General features: G+C 52.6%; 2 protein-coding genes across 13 annotated transcripts in view; both read right to left on the bottom strand.

Moving 5' to 3' along the window:
* Positions 1–1,919: 1,919 nt before the first annotated feature.
* On the bottom strand, positions 1,920–14,109 carry DPYSL4 (dihydropyrimidinase like 4). The gene is made up of 14 exons (XM_017809222.1): positions 14,016–14,109; positions 12,122–12,210; positions 11,641–11,825; positions 10,671–10,835; positions 9,217–9,278; positions 9,044–9,124; positions 7,425–7,493; positions 7,219–7,339; positions 6,423–6,579; positions 6,067–6,208; positions 5,501–5,671; positions 4,813–4,992; positions 3,631–3,802; positions 1,920–2,824 (listed from the first exon to the last, which is right to left on the bottom strand). The coding sequence occupies exons 1-14, from the start codon at positions 14,052–14,054 to the stop codon at positions 2,733–2,735; spliced, it is 1,725 nt and encodes a 574-aa protein (XP_017664711.1). The 5' UTR covers positions 14,055–14,109; the 3' UTR covers positions 1,920–2,732.
* Positions 14,110–15,249: 1,140 nt separating this feature from the next.
* Positions 15,250–21,160, bottom strand: part of JAKMIP3 (Janus kinase and microtubule interacting protein 3) — a 69,111-nt gene continuing 63,200 nt past the window's right edge. For all 12 annotated transcript variants that reach the window (XM_017809204.1, XM_017809210.1, XM_017809211.1 and 9 more), the window contains one exon: positions 15,250–16,845. The gene's annotated coding sequence lies outside the window, so the exon portion shown is untranslated. The remainder of the gene's footprint in view (positions 16,846–21,160) is intronic.

The following is a 21,160-nucleotide window of genomic DNA, read 5'->3' as shown; positions in this document are numbered from 1 at the left end:
AGCCCAGGTTGCTCCAATTCCCATCCAACCTGGCCTTGAACACTTCCAGGGATCCAGGGGCAGCCACAGCTTCTCTGGACAATCTGTGCCAGGGCCTCACCACCCTCACAGCGAAGATTTCCTTCCCAATATCCCAACTTACCCTGCCCCCTTGTCCTAACACTCCATGCAAAATAAAAATAAATAAAAAAGCTGCAGGGACATGGACAGGCAGGGATAATTTGGGATAAATGTAGGAATAGTTTAGTGCCTCTGCCAGCTGATTCTGTCCCTCAGGAGCACTGTTGTCCTGCAGGGAATCCAGAGGTCCATCCCCACTCCAGGAACAAGTGCAGAGATTTAGGGCTCCTCTGTCGCAGCTGCGGTGCCGCAGAGCTGGAGATGTGCCCTCGGTCAAGGGCATGGAGCGTCTCCCCAGCATCCCTGACCTAGAGCCTGCAGGAAAGCTGTCCAAAGGAATTAGGGCCAGACTGTGTTGGTGCCATGGAGGGGTTTGTTTCCTGGAGGCTCTGGCTCCATTAGCAGGCGGCTGTGGAGCTCAGCTCAGCATCTCCTGGCACTGGGAGAGCTGCAGAGATGCTCCTGGCTCCGACCCCTGCATTAGGAGTAGGCTGGGGCAGCTGTGCCAGCTCCAACAGCTCCCTGACAGAGGGAATAAATGCAAACGCTCCCTCCGAAGGGAAGGGATGGTGGGATTTGGGCCCTGGACTGGCACAGCGGGTGGAGGGAACAAAACCAGGTGATGGTGGGAGAGGCAATGGCATCTCTGGGAGCTGGCACTAACCAGCCCAACTGTGGGAAAAGGGATATTTCCAGGACAGAGACCACAGAACTTTTGTTAAGTGCTACCAAGCTGAGAGTGCTGGGGTGTCCCTTTCACCCCCTGCATATTGAGGAGGTGGGGAGGTCACTGCCAGCAGACTGTAACTTCTATCTTTCCTATTCCTTATAGAGTTCCTACTGCCACAATTTTAAGTCTATTTAGAAAGAAAATAGATCATAGAGTCATAAATCATTTGGGTTGAAAGGGACTTTAAAGCTCATCTATTCCTACCCCCTGCCACAGGCAGGGATATCTTCCACTAGATGTTAATTGTCTTGGTGCAATTGCAGGAGAAATCAGAAAACAAACAAATGAAATCAAATAAGTTAAAACTAAATATAAAACATACGAATAAATGCATTCCCATGTGTTTGCTGCAGAACCTACTGCAGCATTAAGCTGTGAGATGTAGGTCAGATCAGATAATCAAAAAAACCCCACCAAAAAATAAATCGCTCTCTGGTTTATGTTTGGGGGTTCAGATAATAAAACATTCATTCCTACCGAACTCATGGAGCCACCATACGTGCGATTCCAGCTCCAACCCATGGAGTAGATGTTTGCTTGTGCTTCCACAGCCCTCTTCCCTTTCTTGTTCCCTGCTCTGACAGAGCTGGAGACCAAAGCCTGACACTGCCTGAGGGAAACTGGCATCTCACAGACATGTCACGGAATCTCACTGAGCTGGCGTCTCACCGGCACTGGGAGCAGAGTTGACTTAGTGGGACAAACCAGCCCCCACTCCCAGTGCTGTGGGTTCATCTGCAAACCAGAGGGGTTTGGGGTCAGGCGGCTGTGCGGCCCCGAGCCTGGCTGAGCTCACCCTGGGTGAGCGGAATGGCTGAGGAGAAGGGTGGGATTCTGCCTGGGGCCCACACAGCGGATGAGGAGCCTCTCCCTTTGTCCAAGGGGAGCACAGTAACCTGCAAGTCAGGACTGGATCGTACAATCTCCACACAGAAAAACCCAAAGGAAGAAAACACAAAAATAGACTCGGGAGGATCAACCACTGCCACCATTTTACGGTTTCCAACCAACTTTATTCCAAGCAAGGAGCAGACAGGAACAGAAAGCTGTTCCTGGAGGTACATGCATGGCTCTGTGACCAGAGGTTCACTCTATGTACACACCTTTAAATCTAATAAGCAGGTTATAATAGCCTTTATAAAAGAGTGTGCCATATGAACCCAACCTCCAAACGAGCCCTGGTATTGGGTACTGGACCCACACTCAGTTCTTGAGAAACTGTATAAATAATCTGTAAAAACAAGGCTGACAGAAGGACACATGCCCACGGCATGGCCGGGTTCCAGAGAGCCAGCACCGCTCTGCCCTGGGACAAGGGGCCTGCACCTGCCCCTGGAGCTGTGATCAGCGAGGGACAGACAGACAAACGGACGAGAGTGGCTCACGGGTGTGGTGACAGTGGCTCCAGGAGTACGGCCAAGGCTGCTCTGGAGCACTGTGGACAGGCAGGTTCTGACTGACTGTATGGAAACCATGGAAGTGCTCATCGGTTGGAAGTTCTTCGATGAGAACGGGCAGTGGATGCTGCTGGAAAGGAGCGTGATCCAGCCAGGATGTGCCTTCATTTCTGCCCTGGCCCCCAGCCAGCCCAGCAGGGCTGAGCCCGCTGCCCTGGGGACATCATGGTGCCACATGCACGGGGAAGGGCTTTCCAAGCAGCTACTGAAGGAATACTGATGGGACAATCCAGGCTGGGAGTCCTACCTCGGGGGTCACTCTACTTTCTACCTACGAGGGAAGGGCTGGGACAGCTGACAAGCACTTGCTCATTGTCACCCTGCACAGAGGGCACCCACCGTCCCCTTCCCGGCTGGCCTGGCCCCGGTGGGACCCCGGTGGTGGCAGTGGCAGGGACTGGCACGACGGTGGCACAGGGACAGCATCAGGACAGCGAGGTGATGTTGGACCTCCCGCCCGGCGGGGCCATGATCTTCTGTGCCGTGCGCCGGGCAATGTGGTCATCTGCCTGCGACCCTGGGGGACAGCAAACGAGGGGAGTCCCATTTTAAATGCACACACCACACAGTGTGGAAATACCAGCAATTTCACCATATATCATTTTGGACACTCTGCTATCATAGTACCCTTAGGAATGGCTGTATTTGACTGAACTTCTTAATTCTGTATTGTGTCTTTCTGGAAAATGTTATAAATGGCTTTCTTGTAAATAAAGTTTGTATATAATAAAATGTGGGACTGTGTACATTTACCAAACAACATGGGATCCACCTGATCCAGTCAGCTAAAAAAATAATATGGAAGTCATTTTAGGGCAGAGCATTGGCTTTCCAAGCTCCCGACAGCTGCTGGGCAGGTTTCTGCAGGATGAACGATGCTGAGTCACTGCCTGCTCACGAGGAAAGACCAGAGGGATTACTATTCTGATTCCTGGAGATGGAGTTATTTGGCTGATCTTTACAAACCCAGCCACTTCCAACCCCTGAGTTGCAGCTGGGGCTGAAGTCCCAACCCACCAACAGCCACGGCAGCATCCCATGGACCCAGGCAGGGCTGTGGTGACTCCATCACCTCCAGCCTCATCCTCCCCCGCCCATGGTTGCAGCTTCCACTCTCCATGGAGCAGCCTCGCAGCCCCTGCCGGGCTTTGTGCCTTGACACAAGTACTGTAAAATATTCCAGATCTATCGGTGCTGCACTCGGGCCCTCGGCTGCTGCCACAGGACAAATTGCTTTTCACTGAGCAGAAACGCAGTTTCTATTTCCCAGCCTTGCCTGGCCGCTCACATCCACCCAAACCAGTCCCTGGGCCCCCCACCTACCGGAGAGGCTGAACCCCGACTGGTGCAGGTTGCGCACAGGGACAGCCGGGGCTTTGCCAGCGCCAGGCGTGAGGCGCGACGTGGCCGTGGGCGCTGCGGCCCTGACACTCGCTGGCACCTCATGGACCGGCCCGTCATACATCCCTCTGGGAACGCCATGGACCTCGGCCAGCTGTGGGGGGAGAGTGAGCACAGGGGTCAGGCATAAGTAGGGACAGGTACGGGGCAAGAGGGAATGGCCTGACACTGTGCCGGGGAGGGTCCTGTTGGATAATAGGGAAAATTTCTTGATGGAAAGGGCTGTTCAGCTGCCCAGGGCAGGGGTGGAGTCCCCATCCCTGGAGGGATTTAAAAGCTGTATGGATGTGGCACTTGGGGACGTGGGTTAGTGGTGGTCTTGGCAGTGCTGAGGGATGGTTGGACTGGATGGTCTTAAAGAGGCTTTCAACCTGGCCTTGGAGACTTCCAGGGATGGGGCGTCTCTGGGTCCCATTCCCGTCCTGCAGGGAGCTGGCACAGCCCCATCCCCATCCTGCCCTGACTCCAGGCACCCTCAGGCACCCCAGAGATGGGGGTCCTGCCTCTGCAGATAAGTGGTAAGTAACTGAGTCCTGCTGTGCCTTCATCTAGGATGCAGTATGGAACTGCCTGCAATAGCACAGGGAAAAGGGAAGGAGGGCAGAGCTGTTAAGAAGCTTTTTGCATATTTGCATGTCTTTGCGTCTCCTTAAAAAGCTGTGCCAGCACACAGGAGGATTTATCCTACTGTATTTCCAGTACCTACGGAACCTACACACCTCACTGCAGAGCAAACACTGGGAACACAGTAACAGAAACTTCTCTAGCACAAGTAGGAGAGGAATTCCTCCCTCTACCTCAATAAACAAAAAAACCCCTTTGCTATAAGTTGTATTTTTGCTTTCTAACATTATAATAGGCAAATGATACTAATAAAACTGGCATTATGAGCTCTAATACTGCACTAGGAATTATTGATTGAGGTGCCAGGCCCCACACCACAGCAGTTACATGACAACACACAGACTTCCAAGGCCTAGAAAGAAATAACATTAATAATATTCCTATTGCTGTTGCAGGTTTGCCATCACAGTGACCTGAACACACTAATGTAAAGACACTGTGGTGAAAATACAGGATTATGGCAAATAAAACTCTCCTTACCCTGTTTCTTGCCTTTATCCTTTTATAAACAAAATCTGGGAACGTCTTTCTAGGAATGAAGCGACCCAACCCCTGGGTGACACACAGGTTTCCATCTTCAAGGACAACTCTTCCCTGGCTGATGACCACGGTCGGGACCCCGTGGCACTCAGTGCCCTCAAATATGTTGTACTCCACGTTCTGGAAAAACCAAAACCCGATGTTCAGTCCCGGTAGGATTTAAGAGGAGGAGATGACAGCCAACAATCCCCCCATTTCTGTACACAGCTCCTCATGCACCATTAGTCGGAACTAACTAAGCTTTCATATTCCGAATAAAAAGTTCCAATGGGATGAGCTGAAGCAAATTGGAATGGAGAAACTAAACCCTAAAACCACTCAAACTATAACAATAGTTCAATACTTAAACCAAGTTCAGCGCTTACCTTTTTCTAATCCACAGAGAATACACTGACCTTAAGATTTCCCTGCCTCAGAGTGGTCGCTCAGTACCAATGCCACCCTCTACAGCAACCAAAGGATATTTTCCTTGTATGTTAAAAGCAAATGCAAGGTCCTTCATCACTTTACTCACACAGAGAGCTCCTCGCTTGCTGAACGATCTGACCTTTCTGAGGACATGCATTGCTGTCCAGCTCTCTTCTGATTCTAAACCCAGCTCCAGGAAATAATTTTAAAAATATTTTACCAAATTGTGGGTTTTTGCTGAGATGATTTTAGTAGCCTTGGGATTCCACACGACCAAGTCTGCATCAGCGCCCACAGCGATGCGCCCCTTCCTAGGGTAGCAGTTGAAGATCTTGGCAGCGTTGGTGCTGGTCACTGCTACGAAATCATTCTCATCCATCTTCCCAGGGACCTGGGAAGGAGCAGGGAGGAAGGATCACAGATGGAGATGGCCCTGTGCCCACCACAGGCACAGTCCCTCCCCATGACGGGAGGAACTGCTGGACCCACCCATGTGCCCATGTGGTGTGAGAGTCTGCACTGCCTCAGGGTGTGGTTACAGGGGAAAGGGGGGAGCTGAGCCTTGTCCCTGTGGGCTAAAGGATACAAGAGATACGTTTTTCCTGAAATTTAAGGTAGACACTGTGAAGGATTTGTGTGTCACAGTCTCTCAGCAGCAGCTCTCTGAAGTTGTGTCTAGACGGTGTCACCCTCCCAGCTGGTCTGAATTCAGGAGGCTGTGACAGCCCCGAGCACAGGCACAGCTCACGTGTGTTCACACCCCACCTTCGCTCTTCCAGCACCTACCACACACTTCTCCCAGATGATCGACATCCGCTCCTCGATGCCGTTGGTGCCCTCGGGGATGAGGGTGAAGTTGTCCTTGCCCACGGCCTTCTGTGCAGTGGTGAAGGTGCAGTGGGCACTGCCAGTGACCTGCAGGTCCCCGCTGGGGGAAGGACAGGGCAGGGTCACAGGGAGCACTTTTGGTGCCAAGCCACCTCCCTGGCCAGGATATCCCCCCTCTCCCAGCAGACTAGGAAGGGCACCCACGGCTTTTTGGGCTCCATGGGCAGTGCCACTGCTGGAAATGGCATCAGGATGGATCCAGGCTGGAAGCAGTCAGAGCAGGTATGCTCAGGCACCCATGACACGGGACTCACCTGGACAGGAGAGTGGTGAGGTGATCTGGCGTGGAGGGGTCGGGGCTGATGGGGGGGGACGTGACAAAGGCGGCAGCTTTGGCCCAATTTTTGCTCCAGTAGTGAGATCCATCGGTGCCCAGGCTGGCAGTGATGGGTTCCCCGAACACCACTGTGCCTGTGGAGCAATCGGGAATGAGGGCAATTACACCACATCCCACGGGCCTCTCACACAGCACAGACATGGACACGGTAATGACACACGACAGTTCCACTTATTTCAGCATTCCCAGTATTTCAGAATCACATTAATCCTTTAGATTATCTCAGATGACTGGGAAATGCTGTCAAAGCAAGTTCTGGATGTGCCTGTTCTCTCCTTACACTAGACACATGTTCCTACAAGCCTTCCTTTAAACTAAACCCACATCCCTCTGGCAGCTGCCAGGCTGGGAGAGAGGTGGCTGTGCCCCCTCTTTCACCCTGCTCCCCACAGAATCACTCCCAGCCCTTCCCACTCCGCCCCTAGTCAGAATTTGGATCTTGCTCCAGATCTCCTTTTCATTAAGTTCATGACAAATGTTCACAAGTGAATTACTCCCTGTTTCTCATGTGTCACAGTTTGGAGCACATCCCCTCCAATCTTCCCAGCTCCAAGCAATTAACTCTGGTATATCCTTCCAGGGAAACCAGCTCCTGAGATTCAGCTCCCAGGGCACGAGAGAGCTTGGGTGATAACAGCGATCAGCCCTCGAAGTTACAGTGAGATTCCTGGCTGGATTTAGAGGCTCAATTAGCTAACACAGACCAGCTTTACCTTTCCTCTTTGCCTGGGCCAGGACATCAGCGGCGCCCCTGCTCATGACTTTGGTGATGTAGAGGGGGCAGTTGGCCTGCCTGGCGATGGTGATGGCTCGGTACACGGCCTCTGCCTCCACCTGTGGGGACAAGAACGTGGCACAGGTGTCTCAGGGCCTCTGCACGGTGGGACCGGGAGCTCAGTGGGAGGGCTGGCAGTGTTACCTCCTCGGGGCGGCTCAGGACGTGCCCCTCTGGCCCCGTAATCCCCAGCTCCAGCAGCCTCTTCTGCTCCTGGATGGTTGAGGAGGAAGGAAAGAGCAGTCAGTGATGGGCACAGCCCATCCAGAGCACCACGGGACACAGAGGCACCTGAGGGGCTGAGGGACATTCATGAACCTGCCCAGGTAGCACCATGTTCTTGGAACACCCCACATACGACTCCCAGAGACCGTTCCTGTGCTGGGGAAACATTCCTGGATGGGAACTGCTGTGTCCCAACAGCACCTCTGGACCTTTCCACCCCTCAAACCCACAGTTCTGGAGGAGGAGGATTCACACCCATCACTGCTAACCTCAAGGCTGTCAGAGCTCTGATGTACAGCTACAGCAAAGGGAGAGGGGCTTCCTGCACACCTGGGCCTGCCTGGAGCAGCTCAGGAGCCCACTGAGGGGACAGACGGACACAGAGCCTGTCAGTGGGGTGCAGCAAGTGCCACCTCTCCCGAGCATTCCCTGTCCCTGTGCACTTCACCACGTGGCACAGAGGAAAGGGCACCTGTGGTGACAGATGATGGGATGAGCTCTGGGATGTCCCAGGTCACTCACGTGGCACCTGAACGCAGATGTCCAGCCCACCCCTCACCCTGTCCCTCTGTGCTGTTGTGTATCATGTAACCTCCCACTCAGCTGGCACTAATGCAAGGACATTATCCAACACCATGGAGCAGATCCCACAGGATCCTCTAAAGGACCCTCTTAGAGGATGTTTATTTCTCTGTATTCTGGTCACAGATCTCTGAATTTGTCCCCAGGGTTCCAGTGTCACCACACTGGCTGGCAGTTTACAGAAATTCTGCTGCAGTTACTGAACTGCCTGGGGTCATTTTATGCTCCACAGTGAGATGAGGAACAGGTTTCTCAGATAAAATCCCGGGAGATGGGAATTAGCCTCTATCCTGTTTGTTCAAATAAGCCCCTTTGAAGGATTGGATTCAGCTTTCAGTTTAACCTTCCTCCCACACCAGACTGAACACTGGTGTGCCTGTGATCTGAAGGAATTGCCAGTCTAACTCCTCCTTGTGTATCTGACTGCAGGCTGGAGCCAGGATTGTCTTTTCTATGGGTAAAAAAGAAAAATAATGCCCATGAGCAGAGGCTCGGACACTAAGGAGTTCCCAAGTGCCAGGGGTGGATTTAAGGACTGACAAGTGTCATGAGTGTTATAGCAAAATCTTCAAACCTCCTGAACTTCCCAAGTGCCCCAGATTTCTAAACAACACAGATAATATGATAAAGCATCACTTAAGGCAGTCACTCATCCCTTAGGAACCCCCAAACCGCCTGCTGGGAACCGTACAGATTCCTGTGCTGGAACCCACGTGCATGTGAGCATCCATGAGGATGCTGATGATTCCACGGGAGACCCCGATCCTCCTGCACATTCCTCTGCCTGCACACATTTCCACACAGGGTCCCACCAGCCCCTTCCCTCCAAGGCTTTGGGGCACCAGCTCACACTGCAGGGTCAGGGGCAGGGATTCCTCTGCCTGGTGCTCTGGTTGTGGTGCCCTGGTTGTGGTGCCCTGGTGCCTCTACAGTCTCAGTGGACACAAACACGGTACCTCCTCGATGATGTCTCCGTTCTCCGCGTGCACTTGGGCAATGGCCCCCAGGTCTCGAATGATGCAGAAGATCTCGTACATCTGCAAAGACACAGTGAGTTCCCAATGTCAGATCCATCCCTACCCATGCTCAGGGTGAGGGTAGTGACCTTCCCTGGATGCCGCTGTCCTACCTGGGCATCAGTGCACTGCAGCTTGTCCTTGTAAGCCATGAACACCAGGAAGGAGTTCACACCTTGAGAAAAGAAAATGACATGTGGTTGTTGTCCCACTGAGAACTCATTGACCTGGTATGGGCTGAGCAGGGATGGCTGAACCGAGGGGTTGTGCTGGAGAGGGTTAGACTGGAAGCAAACCAAGACCAAGGGCTGAAGTGAGAAATGTCCCCACAAGAACTGACCCCAAAGCTTGGGAGCTGTGAAAGACAATAAACCCCTATCTTTAGGTGCATCTGAACCAAAAAAAAAGAAAACCCCGTGGTCCCTGTCTAGGTTCAGGTGCCCTCTGTGACTGTATCCAAATGCACAGTCAGCTGCCTTGCTCCCAGGCTGGGTTTTCCTCCAGTGGTGGCTTCAGCCTATGATTTATTCTCAACTTTGGGCAAGGGCCTGCAGTGACAGGACACAGGGAATGGCTTCCCACTGACAGAGGGCAGGGCTGAACAGGATATTGGGAAGAAATCCTTCCCTGTGAGGGTGGTGAGGCTCTGGCACAGGTTGCCCAGAGAAGCTGTGGCTGCCCCATCCCTGGAAGTGTTTAAGGCCAGGTTGGATGGGGCTTGGAGCAACCTGGGATAGTGGAAAATGTCCCTGCCCATGGCAGGGGGTGCAATGAGATGAGATTTAAGGTCCCTTCCAGCCCAAATCATCCTTTGATTCTATGAATTGCTGCTATATTTTATATTGAGGCAACAACTAATACAAAACTACGATCAGATGACAAATAAAATGTATTTCATGTGTATTCCAAGCTTGGAATAGCTCCATTACTTCAGCCACTCTGCATTTTAATAGGAAATTCACTGCGAATTTCTATGGTAATTGGCCAATTAAACCCTTGCTTGCAAGACTACAAATTACACTGAAGTCATTTAGCCCCACATTAGCATATCTGAAGGAAAATGTAGTCCCAAACATGGCAATGTGTATTAATGAATGCATGAATCCCTGCTGTGTGGCCTGCTTTCCAGCAAAACACGTCCTGTGGATACCTCAGGATGTGCAGGAATTACAGGCCAAACGGAGCCTCTACGGAATGCCTGAAGTTGAGTTTTGTTCACCAAGCCCCATCCTGGAGGTTTTTATTTAAACATTTTTTTGTACGTCAGGCAGTCCAGACTGGGGTGCCTGACCCCATCCCTTTAGTTTCCAAAATCCCTTTCCATGACCAGGCTGCCAACTGCCCGAAGGTGAGGGTACACAACCCAGATGTTACAGCAGGAACCTGGTGCCAAGATGGCCAAGGACGGGGCGGTCCCATCTCCTCAGGAAGGATGATTCCCTCCATGTCCCCTCCACTCCTGGGACCAGGTGGAGCAGCAGTGACATCACCACTCACCCCATGGCCCTGCGGTGACCCCGCTGTGGGTTTGGGGGTTACTGCTGCCCACGGCTCCCCCTGCCCTTACCCTTGTCCTTCACCAGGGCCTCCAGCTCCTCCCTCAGGCTCTCATGCCAGCGCGGGATGTCCACGTGCAGGCCGTAGTCGCAGCAGGCCTGGCCGTCGGCGTGGCCGCGCCACTGCTCAAAGGCGGCCACGAGGCTGGTCCCGGTGTCCAGGCACACGTGGTCAACTGGGGAGACACTGCACAGTGTTAGGGAGGGGCAGGGGGCACCCAGGGGCACCACAGGTCCCTGTGGGAGACCTGCTGCTATGAGAAGGGGCCATTGCAACACCAGTTCATTTTATAGCGCTGGTTAAACACGATGGGTAATGAATTTCCCAGAAAAAGTGATATAAATGGAACAAGCAAACTCCAAGTTATGGCTACTCTGCCTTCTTTTCACCCAGCACAGCAGTGGGAGTGGCTGGTGACCAGCCCATGTCCTCACATACTTGTGCTCTGGGGCATTTCCCAAGGGTAGCGCCCACTGCCCATCACATCCCTCAGCTCTCCTCCTATTTCCTGCAGCACTGGCTGTGGGGTCAGTAGGGAGCTATGCCAGGACTGTCAAGACTGGTCCTGCAGTCACATACTACAGTGGTTCCTGGGACCAGAACAGGAACAAAACAGAGGTCAAAATTATTTTACATTAACACAAAAAAGGAACCCATGCTCAGAGCTGAGAAACTCAAAAAACACACTTGCAAAGCTGTTCAAAACATATTAAAAGGTGTTTAAAGTGTTCTTCTGTTCAGTTCTCTGATAAGGTGAGCCAGGAGTGGCCATGTATTTTTAATACATGTGTGCAGCAAGGGAAGCAGGTTCTGGAAGGCACATAACACCTTTAATTGGGTTCGTAGTGCTTTGATTTCTCCAGCAGAAATTAACATTTCTGTGCTACGAGGGTAAATATCTCTGCAGTGGTTCCAGGCCTGGTGTATTTTGCTAGACAACGTTCTGCTTAGAAGCCTTGTTGGAATGTGCTCCCCCTTACTGATCATGGTGGTGCCTCCTGCCAGCGCTGCCTTGGTGCCCTGGGAGAAGCCGTCAGCCGAGCTCAGCCCCAGCACCGGTGCCTGCAGTCGCGTGTGGGCGTCGATGCCCCCTGGCATCACCAGCTGCCCATAGGCATCCACTGTCCTGGTGCCACCAGGGACAATCAGGTTTTCTCCGATTTGTCTGAAAAGGAAATCAAGATCTCCTGTTAACTGGCAACAACTTTGAAGTGAAGATGCCAAAAAAACTTCCGTCTGCAAGGCCGGGTTCTCCTCAGGCTGCCGGTGCTTTGGAAGTCTTTCCAGCTGCAGAACTACACCAGTGTAGCTCTTTCTTGATACTACTCTAAAAAGCTACCTTTTTTTTTGAAAAGGGAACAGATTTCCAAGAGAAAAATGATGGGAAGGAACCTTGTTCAAATCTCACAGCACTGTATCATTCTAAGAAATTACATTACCGAATATAAATTTTTAACTTACTTTATTAAACCGTCCTCCACGTAAACGTCTGCATAAAATGACTGATCATCGTTGACAATTTTTCCTCCTTTGATTAGAAGCTGGTCACTCTAATGGGAAAAAACCATATTATTTTAAAGATTCCTTTATTTAGATGCCACTTTACTCATTCTGAGCTTTATTAAGTCTAGGACTTAATATTTTCCCTGCAATCACACCATTATAGTGACTATGCAGACTACTCTACAACTGCATTTGCAAAGGGAAACACATAAATTTGTCATTTGGAGGAGCACAGATCCCTCAAGGAGACAGGGGAGCAGAGGGAGCACCAGTACCCCCAGCTCCAAGGGCTGAGCCACGTCTCTTAGCTGTGTTCCTGCCTCCTCTCTCAGCTCTGGGTACAGAGACTTCTCAGTGCATCTCATTAACCTGGTAATTTATTGCCATTCATTAGTTTTCACAGTCTGGATGCAGATAAAGCCTCGAGGACTCGCCTCACTTCAAAGCCAGACACTGGCACAGTTGTCAGATTTGCAGAATCTTTACCCAGAATCTTTAACTAGAAAATTTAGGAAGCAGCAGCGCTGATGTCAGTGTGGAGCTGCAACCTAATTTCAGAGGATTCCTTTCCTGCTCTCTGGTGTTGCTAAAAAAGCTATCAACAAGGCTGAAATAAGCAACACAAAGAGCATGGCCTGGGCACAAAACCAGCCGAGGGAATCCCGAGCACGTGGCAGCACAGTCTGGAGATGCTGCACCACACAGCAGATGAAAAACTGCCTGGAAACATTTGGGGGTTGTTTAAAAAAAATCTGCTGTCTTAAAAAAAAATAAATTAAAGAATTATGTTGCGTTTTTTGAACTATCAAAGATTTATCGTGTCTTTATTGTTTTCCCTTGTCCCATAACATCAATCAAAGAAGCCTTAGTGTTGCTGCCCCACAGAGAGCCTGACGGCCCCTCCCTCCCCTTGTGGGGCTCATCTTCACCCCATGCCCACCCCTATCCTCACTCCGTCCCTCATCCTCTCCCCCATCCCCATCTTCACTCCAGCCTCATCCTCCCCCCATCCTCATCCTCACCCCATTCTCATCCTCATCTCATTCACATCCTCAACCTCCCCCCATCCCCATCCTCACACTCATCCCATCTTCACCCCCACAACAGCCCCCCACACCCAGGATCTGCTCCCCCAGCCCAGTAACGCGGCTGGTCCCCGGCTCCCGTACCCACGGGGATTTTCCCAAGGGAGCTCTGCCACGAGCCAGCAGGAGTGGAAAAAACAAAACAAGGCATCACTATCGAGGGATTTTTCCCGACTCCTGCTGGGAAGTGCTGGCGCCGGGAGGAGGGAAATCCCTCCCACACAGCCCGGCCGGGGAGCGCCCGCGGCTCCGAACGAGCGGCAGCGCCGGGAGAGCCGCGGGGAGACCGGGGGGTGCGGGCGGGGACCCCCGGGCTGGGGCGGCGGGATCCGTGCGGGGAGCAGGGACACGGCGGAAAGATGCTCACGCTCCCCAAGCCCGTTCCGCGATAAAAGCACTTCCAAGCACATTTCCCTCCCCAGCGCCGAAGGGAAGCCGTGTCGGCGGCGGGGCAGCCCCGCGGCCGCACCGAGGGGCGCGCCCGCCTTTGTCCCCCCGGGGCGGCCCCGGGACAAAGCGCCGGGTCCGGCCGGGCCGGCAACAAAGGAGCGGCGGGGCGGGGGACCCGCACGGCGCGACCACCCCGGGCAGGGGCCGGCACCGCCGGGCGCCCACCCTGGGGGGCAGCAGGACCGCCGGCGCTGCCCGGGGTGCGGGGACCGCCCGCCCCGCTCCATCTCCGCCGGCCGGGGGGACCCGCAGCCCCCCGCCCCGGCTCGCAGCCTCCGGGGGTCTCGCACCCCGCGCCCCGCACGGGAGCCCCTCACCGTGGTGCGGGTCGCGCTCTTCTTGCCCTGGTGCGACATCTCCTCGCCGCCGCCGCCGCCGAGGGTGTGCGGGGCTCGTGCGCGTGCCCGCGGCTGCGCGTCCCCGCCTACGTGCGCGCCCCCCGCCCGCCCCGGCCGCACTCCCGGAGCCGCGGACGGAGCCGGGGATTGCGGGGGCCGAGCGGGACCAAGCGGGGCCGGGCCGGTCCCGCAGCCCCCGCCGGTCCCGGGGCTGGCGGGGCCTGTGACAGTTCTGTCTCCCGAGGGAGAAGCGACCGCTCGGCGCCCTCGGACCGAACGCCGCACAAACCCCGCTCGCCGGGCTCGTCCCAGCGCCTCGTCCCGGCGCGGGGCTCCCGCGGACCGGCGGGTTTGGAACGGGACGGGAAGGGACGGGATGGGATGGGATGGGAAGAAACGGGACGGGACCGGACGGGACAGGAGGAAACGGGACCGAATGGGGCTCCCGCTCGCCTTCCCTGCGGGGTCTCGGCCGAGGTGGCTCTGGGAGGTGCCCTAGCCCCTGTCCCGGCGCAGCCCCGGTACCTGCCGGCAGCCGTCGCGCAGCTCCGCCGGGGCGGCGGCTCTCGGGAGCGGCGCGGCGGCGACGGGGCGGGGGTCAGTGTCCGGGCTGGGTCTCGTGTCGGGGCTGGGTCTCGGGTCGGGGCTGGGTCTCGGGTCGGTGTCGCGGCGGTGGCCCCCGACGGGTGTCCCTGTTCCGGAGGCAGCGAGCGAGGCGAAGTTCAGAGTCTTGTTGTCGAACGCATCCTCCACGCTGCAGAACATCCCGCCGCGCTTCTGCCGCGGCCGCGGGCTGCCCGCACCCAGCCCCGCAAAGCAGGCGGGCAGAGCCTCCTCCTGCCGCCCCGACATGGGCCCGGGACCCCCGCGTTCCCCCGGTGCCGGTGCCACTGCGCTCCCGCAGCCGGCTCGCCCTGGGGAGAAGAGCCCAGCGCTGCGTTAAGAGCCGCCCAGGGACCCCCCCGCCCCTCCTGGTGCCCATCCACCCGTGCCCATCACCACGAACGACCGGGAGGTGACATCTCCCAGCGCCAGTGACGGCAGAGACAGCGCGGTTGGCCCCCCGAAGGCCCCCCCGGCCCTCCCACTGGCCATCTCCCGGTGCCCCAGTGCCGCCAGTGTCGCAGTCCACCTTCCCCATCGCCTCAGCCCCAAACCAATTAATCCAATTTGAAGGTTTAAAACAGATCTTTTTATTAAAAGTTGACAATAATTTATGTATTTTACAAAGGAATAGAAAGTCTGTCCATATATATCATAGGAATCACGATACAAAAATATGTGTAAAATTCTGTACTCAATCGCTCCAGCCCCTGGTTTTGGGCTGTTGCAGCACTGAACCCAATGTTCTGTATTTTGGATATGATTTTGGGGTTGGATTAGAGGACACAGGTCACACCGGCCAGGGGACCAAAAAACTCCATTTTCTCCGCGTTAATGTTTTGCATAAGTTTACAATAATCCCTTTTTATAAACTGTACAACACATCATACAGGGTTTAATACACGTATTCACAGGGCGATTTCCTGAGTCGAAGCTAAACCTGTTCCTGTGCACACACACGCTGCCGGGGCCAAGGAGCTGGTGCCGGTTCAGGGGCATTGTCTCTTCCTGGTCAGGAATTCAGTTCACAAGCCGTGTAAGGCACTCAAGGAATCACTGAAGGCTACAGATATTATAAAGCAGAATACTGGAAATAACAGCCACATCCTCAAACAGCTTGAACAAGAAGTCCAGGCCTGACACACACATGGCGGTGGGTTTGGGGTGAAGGGGTGGCCCCCCCTCCTCCTGCTGCTGTACACCCGCACCGAGGGGCTGCAGGAACCCCCCAGGTGAGGGCACTGTCCCCTCACCGTGGTCCTGTGGCTTGGAGACCGCGTTTTAGAAGATGCACCAGAGCCAGAGGTGAGGAAGGAGCAGCTGAGACCTGGCACAGCTCATCTCATGGACAGCACCGGCTCCAGCTCGGCCCCAAGCCACGGCCAGGGACTGATCGAACAAACTCATCACACAGAGCCCAGAGGGGTCACAGACAGAGACCAAGAACCCAGCGGAATCCCTTCCTGTGGAGTCAGGGAGCACATGGATGTCAATCCCCTCTGTGCATTTATACAGAGCAAACAGTTCCGAAAACATTCTTGGAGCCATTTTTTCTTTCCTATGTACAAATCTTCTTACATATTTACATTGACATATAGATAAGCACAATCCCTTATTTACACACAGATCTGTCCTGTACAGTTGGCTTTGTAATTAAAACCCCCAGGATTAAGGAAGTCAAGTTAATGGGAAAACAGAACTGATACTTGAGACAGAAACACACAACAGGCAAGAGCACAGCCTGAGTGAAGAGCCATGTGATGGACCCAAGTCACTTCCTAACACACACCTCAACCATCACCTGCAGGGCTTCCAGTAAATACAATATTTTAAGACATGAAGTGTTTCAGTAGAACTCAAAATGGACCTGTTTTAGGTGAGAAATGCAGAAGCAAAAATGCAGCTCATCCTGGAATCCCAGCACTGGTATCAGGATCTGGTAGAATTGGAGTTTGTTAAATTAATTCCATAATATAATCATTTGCTGATATCAAAATCCACAACCTTTGCCTTAAAACGTTGCATCCATCCAGTACCAATATCACATTTGAACAACTTACTCCGTTTCCATAGCTGAGCTCCCTGTGCTGGGTTAAAAGAGGTGGTCAGTGTACAAGTGTGGGGAGAGGGTTTAGAATTTTAGTATCAAGGGGTTTTCTTCGTAGCTTTACAAACTCCAGCCAAGCTTTGGAAGCAGTGCAGGTACCTACAGAACAAAATAAACACAGCAATTAACTACAGCTGGGCTCCTCTCCCCCACATGGGATTTTCAGTTCCATTCCATGGGCTGTGCTGCGTTGTGTTAAGCAGCTCTCAGTTAAGTCTAAGTTGGCACAGGCTTAGCCAATTGCTGGATTTTCCCTGAAAAAAAAAGAGGTCATTTATTAAATGTTAAATGTACTGTTTTCTCTAGGCTGTGCCATAGATATCATATAATTCATTTTCCTTAATCAACACTCCCCTAACAGTTTTGGGTAACACTCAGAATATTGTGATGATAGTGATGAATGAAGAATTTAAAGTTTGCCTCATCTGACAAGCTCTGACAGAACAAGCTGATAACCATGGAGCCAAATTCCACCTCCTCAGGTGAGGAGAGATAGCACAAAGGACGTGGTGCCCATAGGTGGGAGGGTGGTCCTGCAGCTGCCCTGACCCTTCCTGTGCACCTCCTTGGACCTATCTCTGTGTTCTCTATTTCACACTCAGCTACAAGACCACTGCCAGATGGAAAGGGAATTTCTGGGGCAGACACATGGGAAGCAGAACAGTTCAGCCAATGACTAGAAAGGAGAGAACCCCCCATTCCCTGACCCTTCTCCATCCCCCTTTCCATGTCTCTTCTCCCCCCAGACCTCACTAGCAGCTGAATCCCCCCTCCCCAGCACAGCCCCCGCACTGTGCAGGGAATGAATTAACCCTTCCCTGCCTACTCGGCCAGCAGGTCAGAGAATCCCAGACTGGGTTGGGCTGGAAGGGACCTTAAAGCTCACCTCATTCCACCCCCTGCCATGGGCAGGGACACCTTTCACCACACCAGGTCCTGGAGGTCAGGTGGCCCTTTCGTCCCTCCCCAGTAGGCCCTAGACAGGGACACACTGCTCACAGGGGGACAGTAACACCCCAAGAATTCTCAGAAGCAATTCCTGAAAAGACACAGAACTTAAGAGAAACCAAGAGTAACACCGGCTTTTCCAGATGCCACTTTGCTTTATGCCCGGCTCTGTCACTGCTCATGGCACCGGGGTGGCAGCGCCGGGCACGGCGAGGCCGTCACAACGGGTTTGGGTGAAGGCAGATGTGGTGTCTGCGCTGGGACTGCGGCGCTGCCACTTCAAATGTCACTCAGTGCGCCCGGGGCTGCCCGGGGCTGGCCGTGCCTCAGATAAAAGGCACAGTTACCATTCTCTCACCCCGCAATCTCCTGCCAAAGAGGGATTTTTTTAACAGAAAGCTGTACAAATGGGACAAAAGCCTTTCAGAAATGGTAATGGACGGAGCACTAATATTTGTGCATCTGAGCGTTCACAGCTTGTGGAAAACGGCAGCTTTGCTGGATAGAGCAGTGCAGGAATGCAATTCCTCAAAGATTATGGGTCACATTTCATATGGGAGAGGAATCATAGAATCCCAGACTGAGTTGGGCTGGAAGGGACCTTAAAACTCACCTCATTGCACCCCCTGCCATGGGCTGGGACACCTTCCACTATCCCAGGTTGCTCCAAGCCCCATCCAGCCTGGCTTTGAACAATTCTAGGGATCCAAGGGCAGCCACAGCTTCTCTGGGCAACCTGTGCCAGGGCCCCACCACTCTCACAGGGAAGAGTTTCTTCTGTACAACCAACCTAAATTTCCCTCTTTCAGTTTGAACCCATTACTCCTTGTCCTGTCACTACATTTCCCAATGGAGAATGATCACCTTCATCAGCACAGCCTCTTAGCAAGGCTGCAATGGAAGGAGGCATATGTATATAAATATACATATATATGTTTCTTTCTTTATAACTGGTGCTAAGGGGATTTGCTGGGTTTGTTTAAACACATCACCCTGAGCTGGAAATCCCATTTCTACACTCTTGCCATCCGTGTGCCCCAGCAAGGGGCTGGTGGCAGTGGCTGAGCCCACCAGTGGTGGCAGTGGTGGAGCTTGGAACGCAATTTGGAATCCAGCTTGGGACCTACGAAGTTATGGGGGTTTACAGCAGATAAAGATCAGGGTACTAATAGTTACGGATCTTTCCATACTTACAGAAATTACACCTGCAACCCCAGCTTGGACTCAATGCACCTGATGTGATTTTTGCTAACACCTGCCTGTGTGAGCAGGATGAGGGGGTGAAGACCACTCAGGTAATTATCTACTTAGTGAAAATTAGTCTCTGCAAAAATTCAGATTCTGACTGCATTTGAGGCCACACAGCCATGGCTTTTGTGGCAGGAGGAAGGGTAACTGGCTCCGAGAATCTCAGCAATCAGCAGCCCTTCATTGTCAGTGGGTTACTAAAGCTAAGAGCACTGTTTTGCAGGACATCCCAGTGAACATATCCAATGGTGTGCTTTGTTTCTGACCATACTGACTTGGAAAATTCTGGGGTTTTCCTGCCTTAAGACTGTCATATCTACCAATGGAAGGAAAATTACTGACCGGACCCATTTATGCTGACAAACCCTGTGAGCTTAGCAGAAACTGCCCACAAGCATAAAAGCACTTCACCTCATTAATATTTATGGCCTGGAATCTGAAATGCCCTTCCTGGGCCCCCGAAGCTTTCCAGCATCTCCAGGGCCTGGGGGGAGGCTGGAGCTGGGCTGAGGATGTCAGGCACTGCTGGAGCCTGTGCCCCTCACCTCCACCACTGCTCTGCCAGGTCGGGACTAACAGGAACAAGCAGCACAGCTGAGTTTTAACCATTTCTGGTCACTTTTCTACACAGTTTTGTGCCATAAGCAACCCACAGGTAGGGCAGAGCTGGGTTTCTGGCATCGCCCTCCTGCACTGCAATCAGAATGTCGGGGACTCTGTCACCACAATCAGGCTTTACCTGTCCCTTGCCAATGAAGACAGGAGGAATTCTGACACAGACACGCTATAAACTGCTTCTGCTACAGGATAAAATAGTGCTGGTCCCTTGAGGCTTGATAGCGGGGCTTTAAAAAGCTGTTTCCTTCCATTACAAATCATTTATTTGTGATAAAATCTTGATACTACTCATTTTGCACACACAAATGTATGTGCACAGAAGCCTACGGCATTTTCTTTTCATGTTGGACTTCGAAGCAGTGTATAACAAAGAATGGGCAGAACATTTATAATTAAAACTATTAAATGACTCCTACCCCACCTAAAAAGCAGCATGTGTGAGCACAGCCCTGGTTCTTGTACTCCCACCAGAACAGGTTAAATGGATCTATTTTAACTCTGCATTGCTTTCACAAAAATGGCTGATTCTGCACTGAAAACTGTTAGTTTTGTCCTTTAGAAACCTGGTTTAGGTTAATTGCTGGTATCATCCCCTAATTATCAGGGGTATTTCATTTGGGTACATGGTGCGTATGAGTGAATGTGATACACTTATATATACTTTTCATGTAATTTGTAAATCATATTAAAATGTCTTTTTAAAAGACAAATCTCTTGGAAGACAGTCATTATGGTGATGGAAAACACATACAATAGCTATAAAATATACATGTTGTGTAATACATAAAATGCTGGGCAATATCCCTATTTTTTACACACATAAACAGCATCAATTTGTTTTCCAACTAAATAAAATAAGAGAAGAAGAAAGAGAAGCTGTGGCTGCCCCATCCCTGGCAGTGTCCAAGGCCAGGTTGGACAGGGCTTGTGAGACAGTGGAAGGTGTCCCTGCCCATGTCTGGGAGTAGAATGAGATGCGTTTTAAGGTCCCTTCCAACAAAAACCATTCTGGGATTCTAATTTAAAATATTTGTCTTCTCTATTTGCAATAATGGGGATTTTATAAATGTCACTGTCAGTTAAGCCTTAGAGAAATCTCTGTTTGTAAGGCCTGGGCAGCGAATTCATGACTGGAATCCCTTATGGCACCTGTGTCCATCTGCTGCCACAGCTGGAAGGGCTGGAACGACCCTCAGGACATAAATCCTTGGGCTGGGAGTGTCTCCAGGGGCAGCTGGGATCAGGAATGTGGTGTTTGAGGGGCTCCCAGGAGAACTGCAGACAAAGCAGCCATTCAGCTCCACTCAGCCTGGGCAGATGGGGATGGATTTTCTGTCCTTTCCCAATGGACCTGCGGGAACAGGAGCAGGTTGGTGGCAGCAACCGGCGCGCCGGAGGTCCTGGGGCAGGGGGAGTGGGATGGTGGGATGGCACCTCTCCAGGCTCACCTCCAGCAGCCCTCCCTGTCCAGACCTGCTCACGTGCAGGTGTCACACAATCACAGCATCATGGAATACCCTGAGTTGGAAGGGACTCACAAGGACCATCCAGTCCAACTCCTGGCCCTGCTCAGGACACCTCAAAGTCCCACCCTGTCCTT

Source organism: Lepidothrix coronata, unplaced genomic scaffold, assembly GCF_001604755.1.
Source record: "Lepidothrix coronata isolate B3197 unplaced genomic scaffold, Lepidothrix_coronata-1.0 Scaffold25, whole genome shotgun sequence".
NCBI lineage: Eukaryota > Metazoa > Chordata > Aves > Passeriformes > Pipridae > Lepidothrix > Lepidothrix coronata.
Note: the sequence above shows the minus strand (reverse complement) of the source record. Positions and strands in the feature narration are given on the sequence as shown.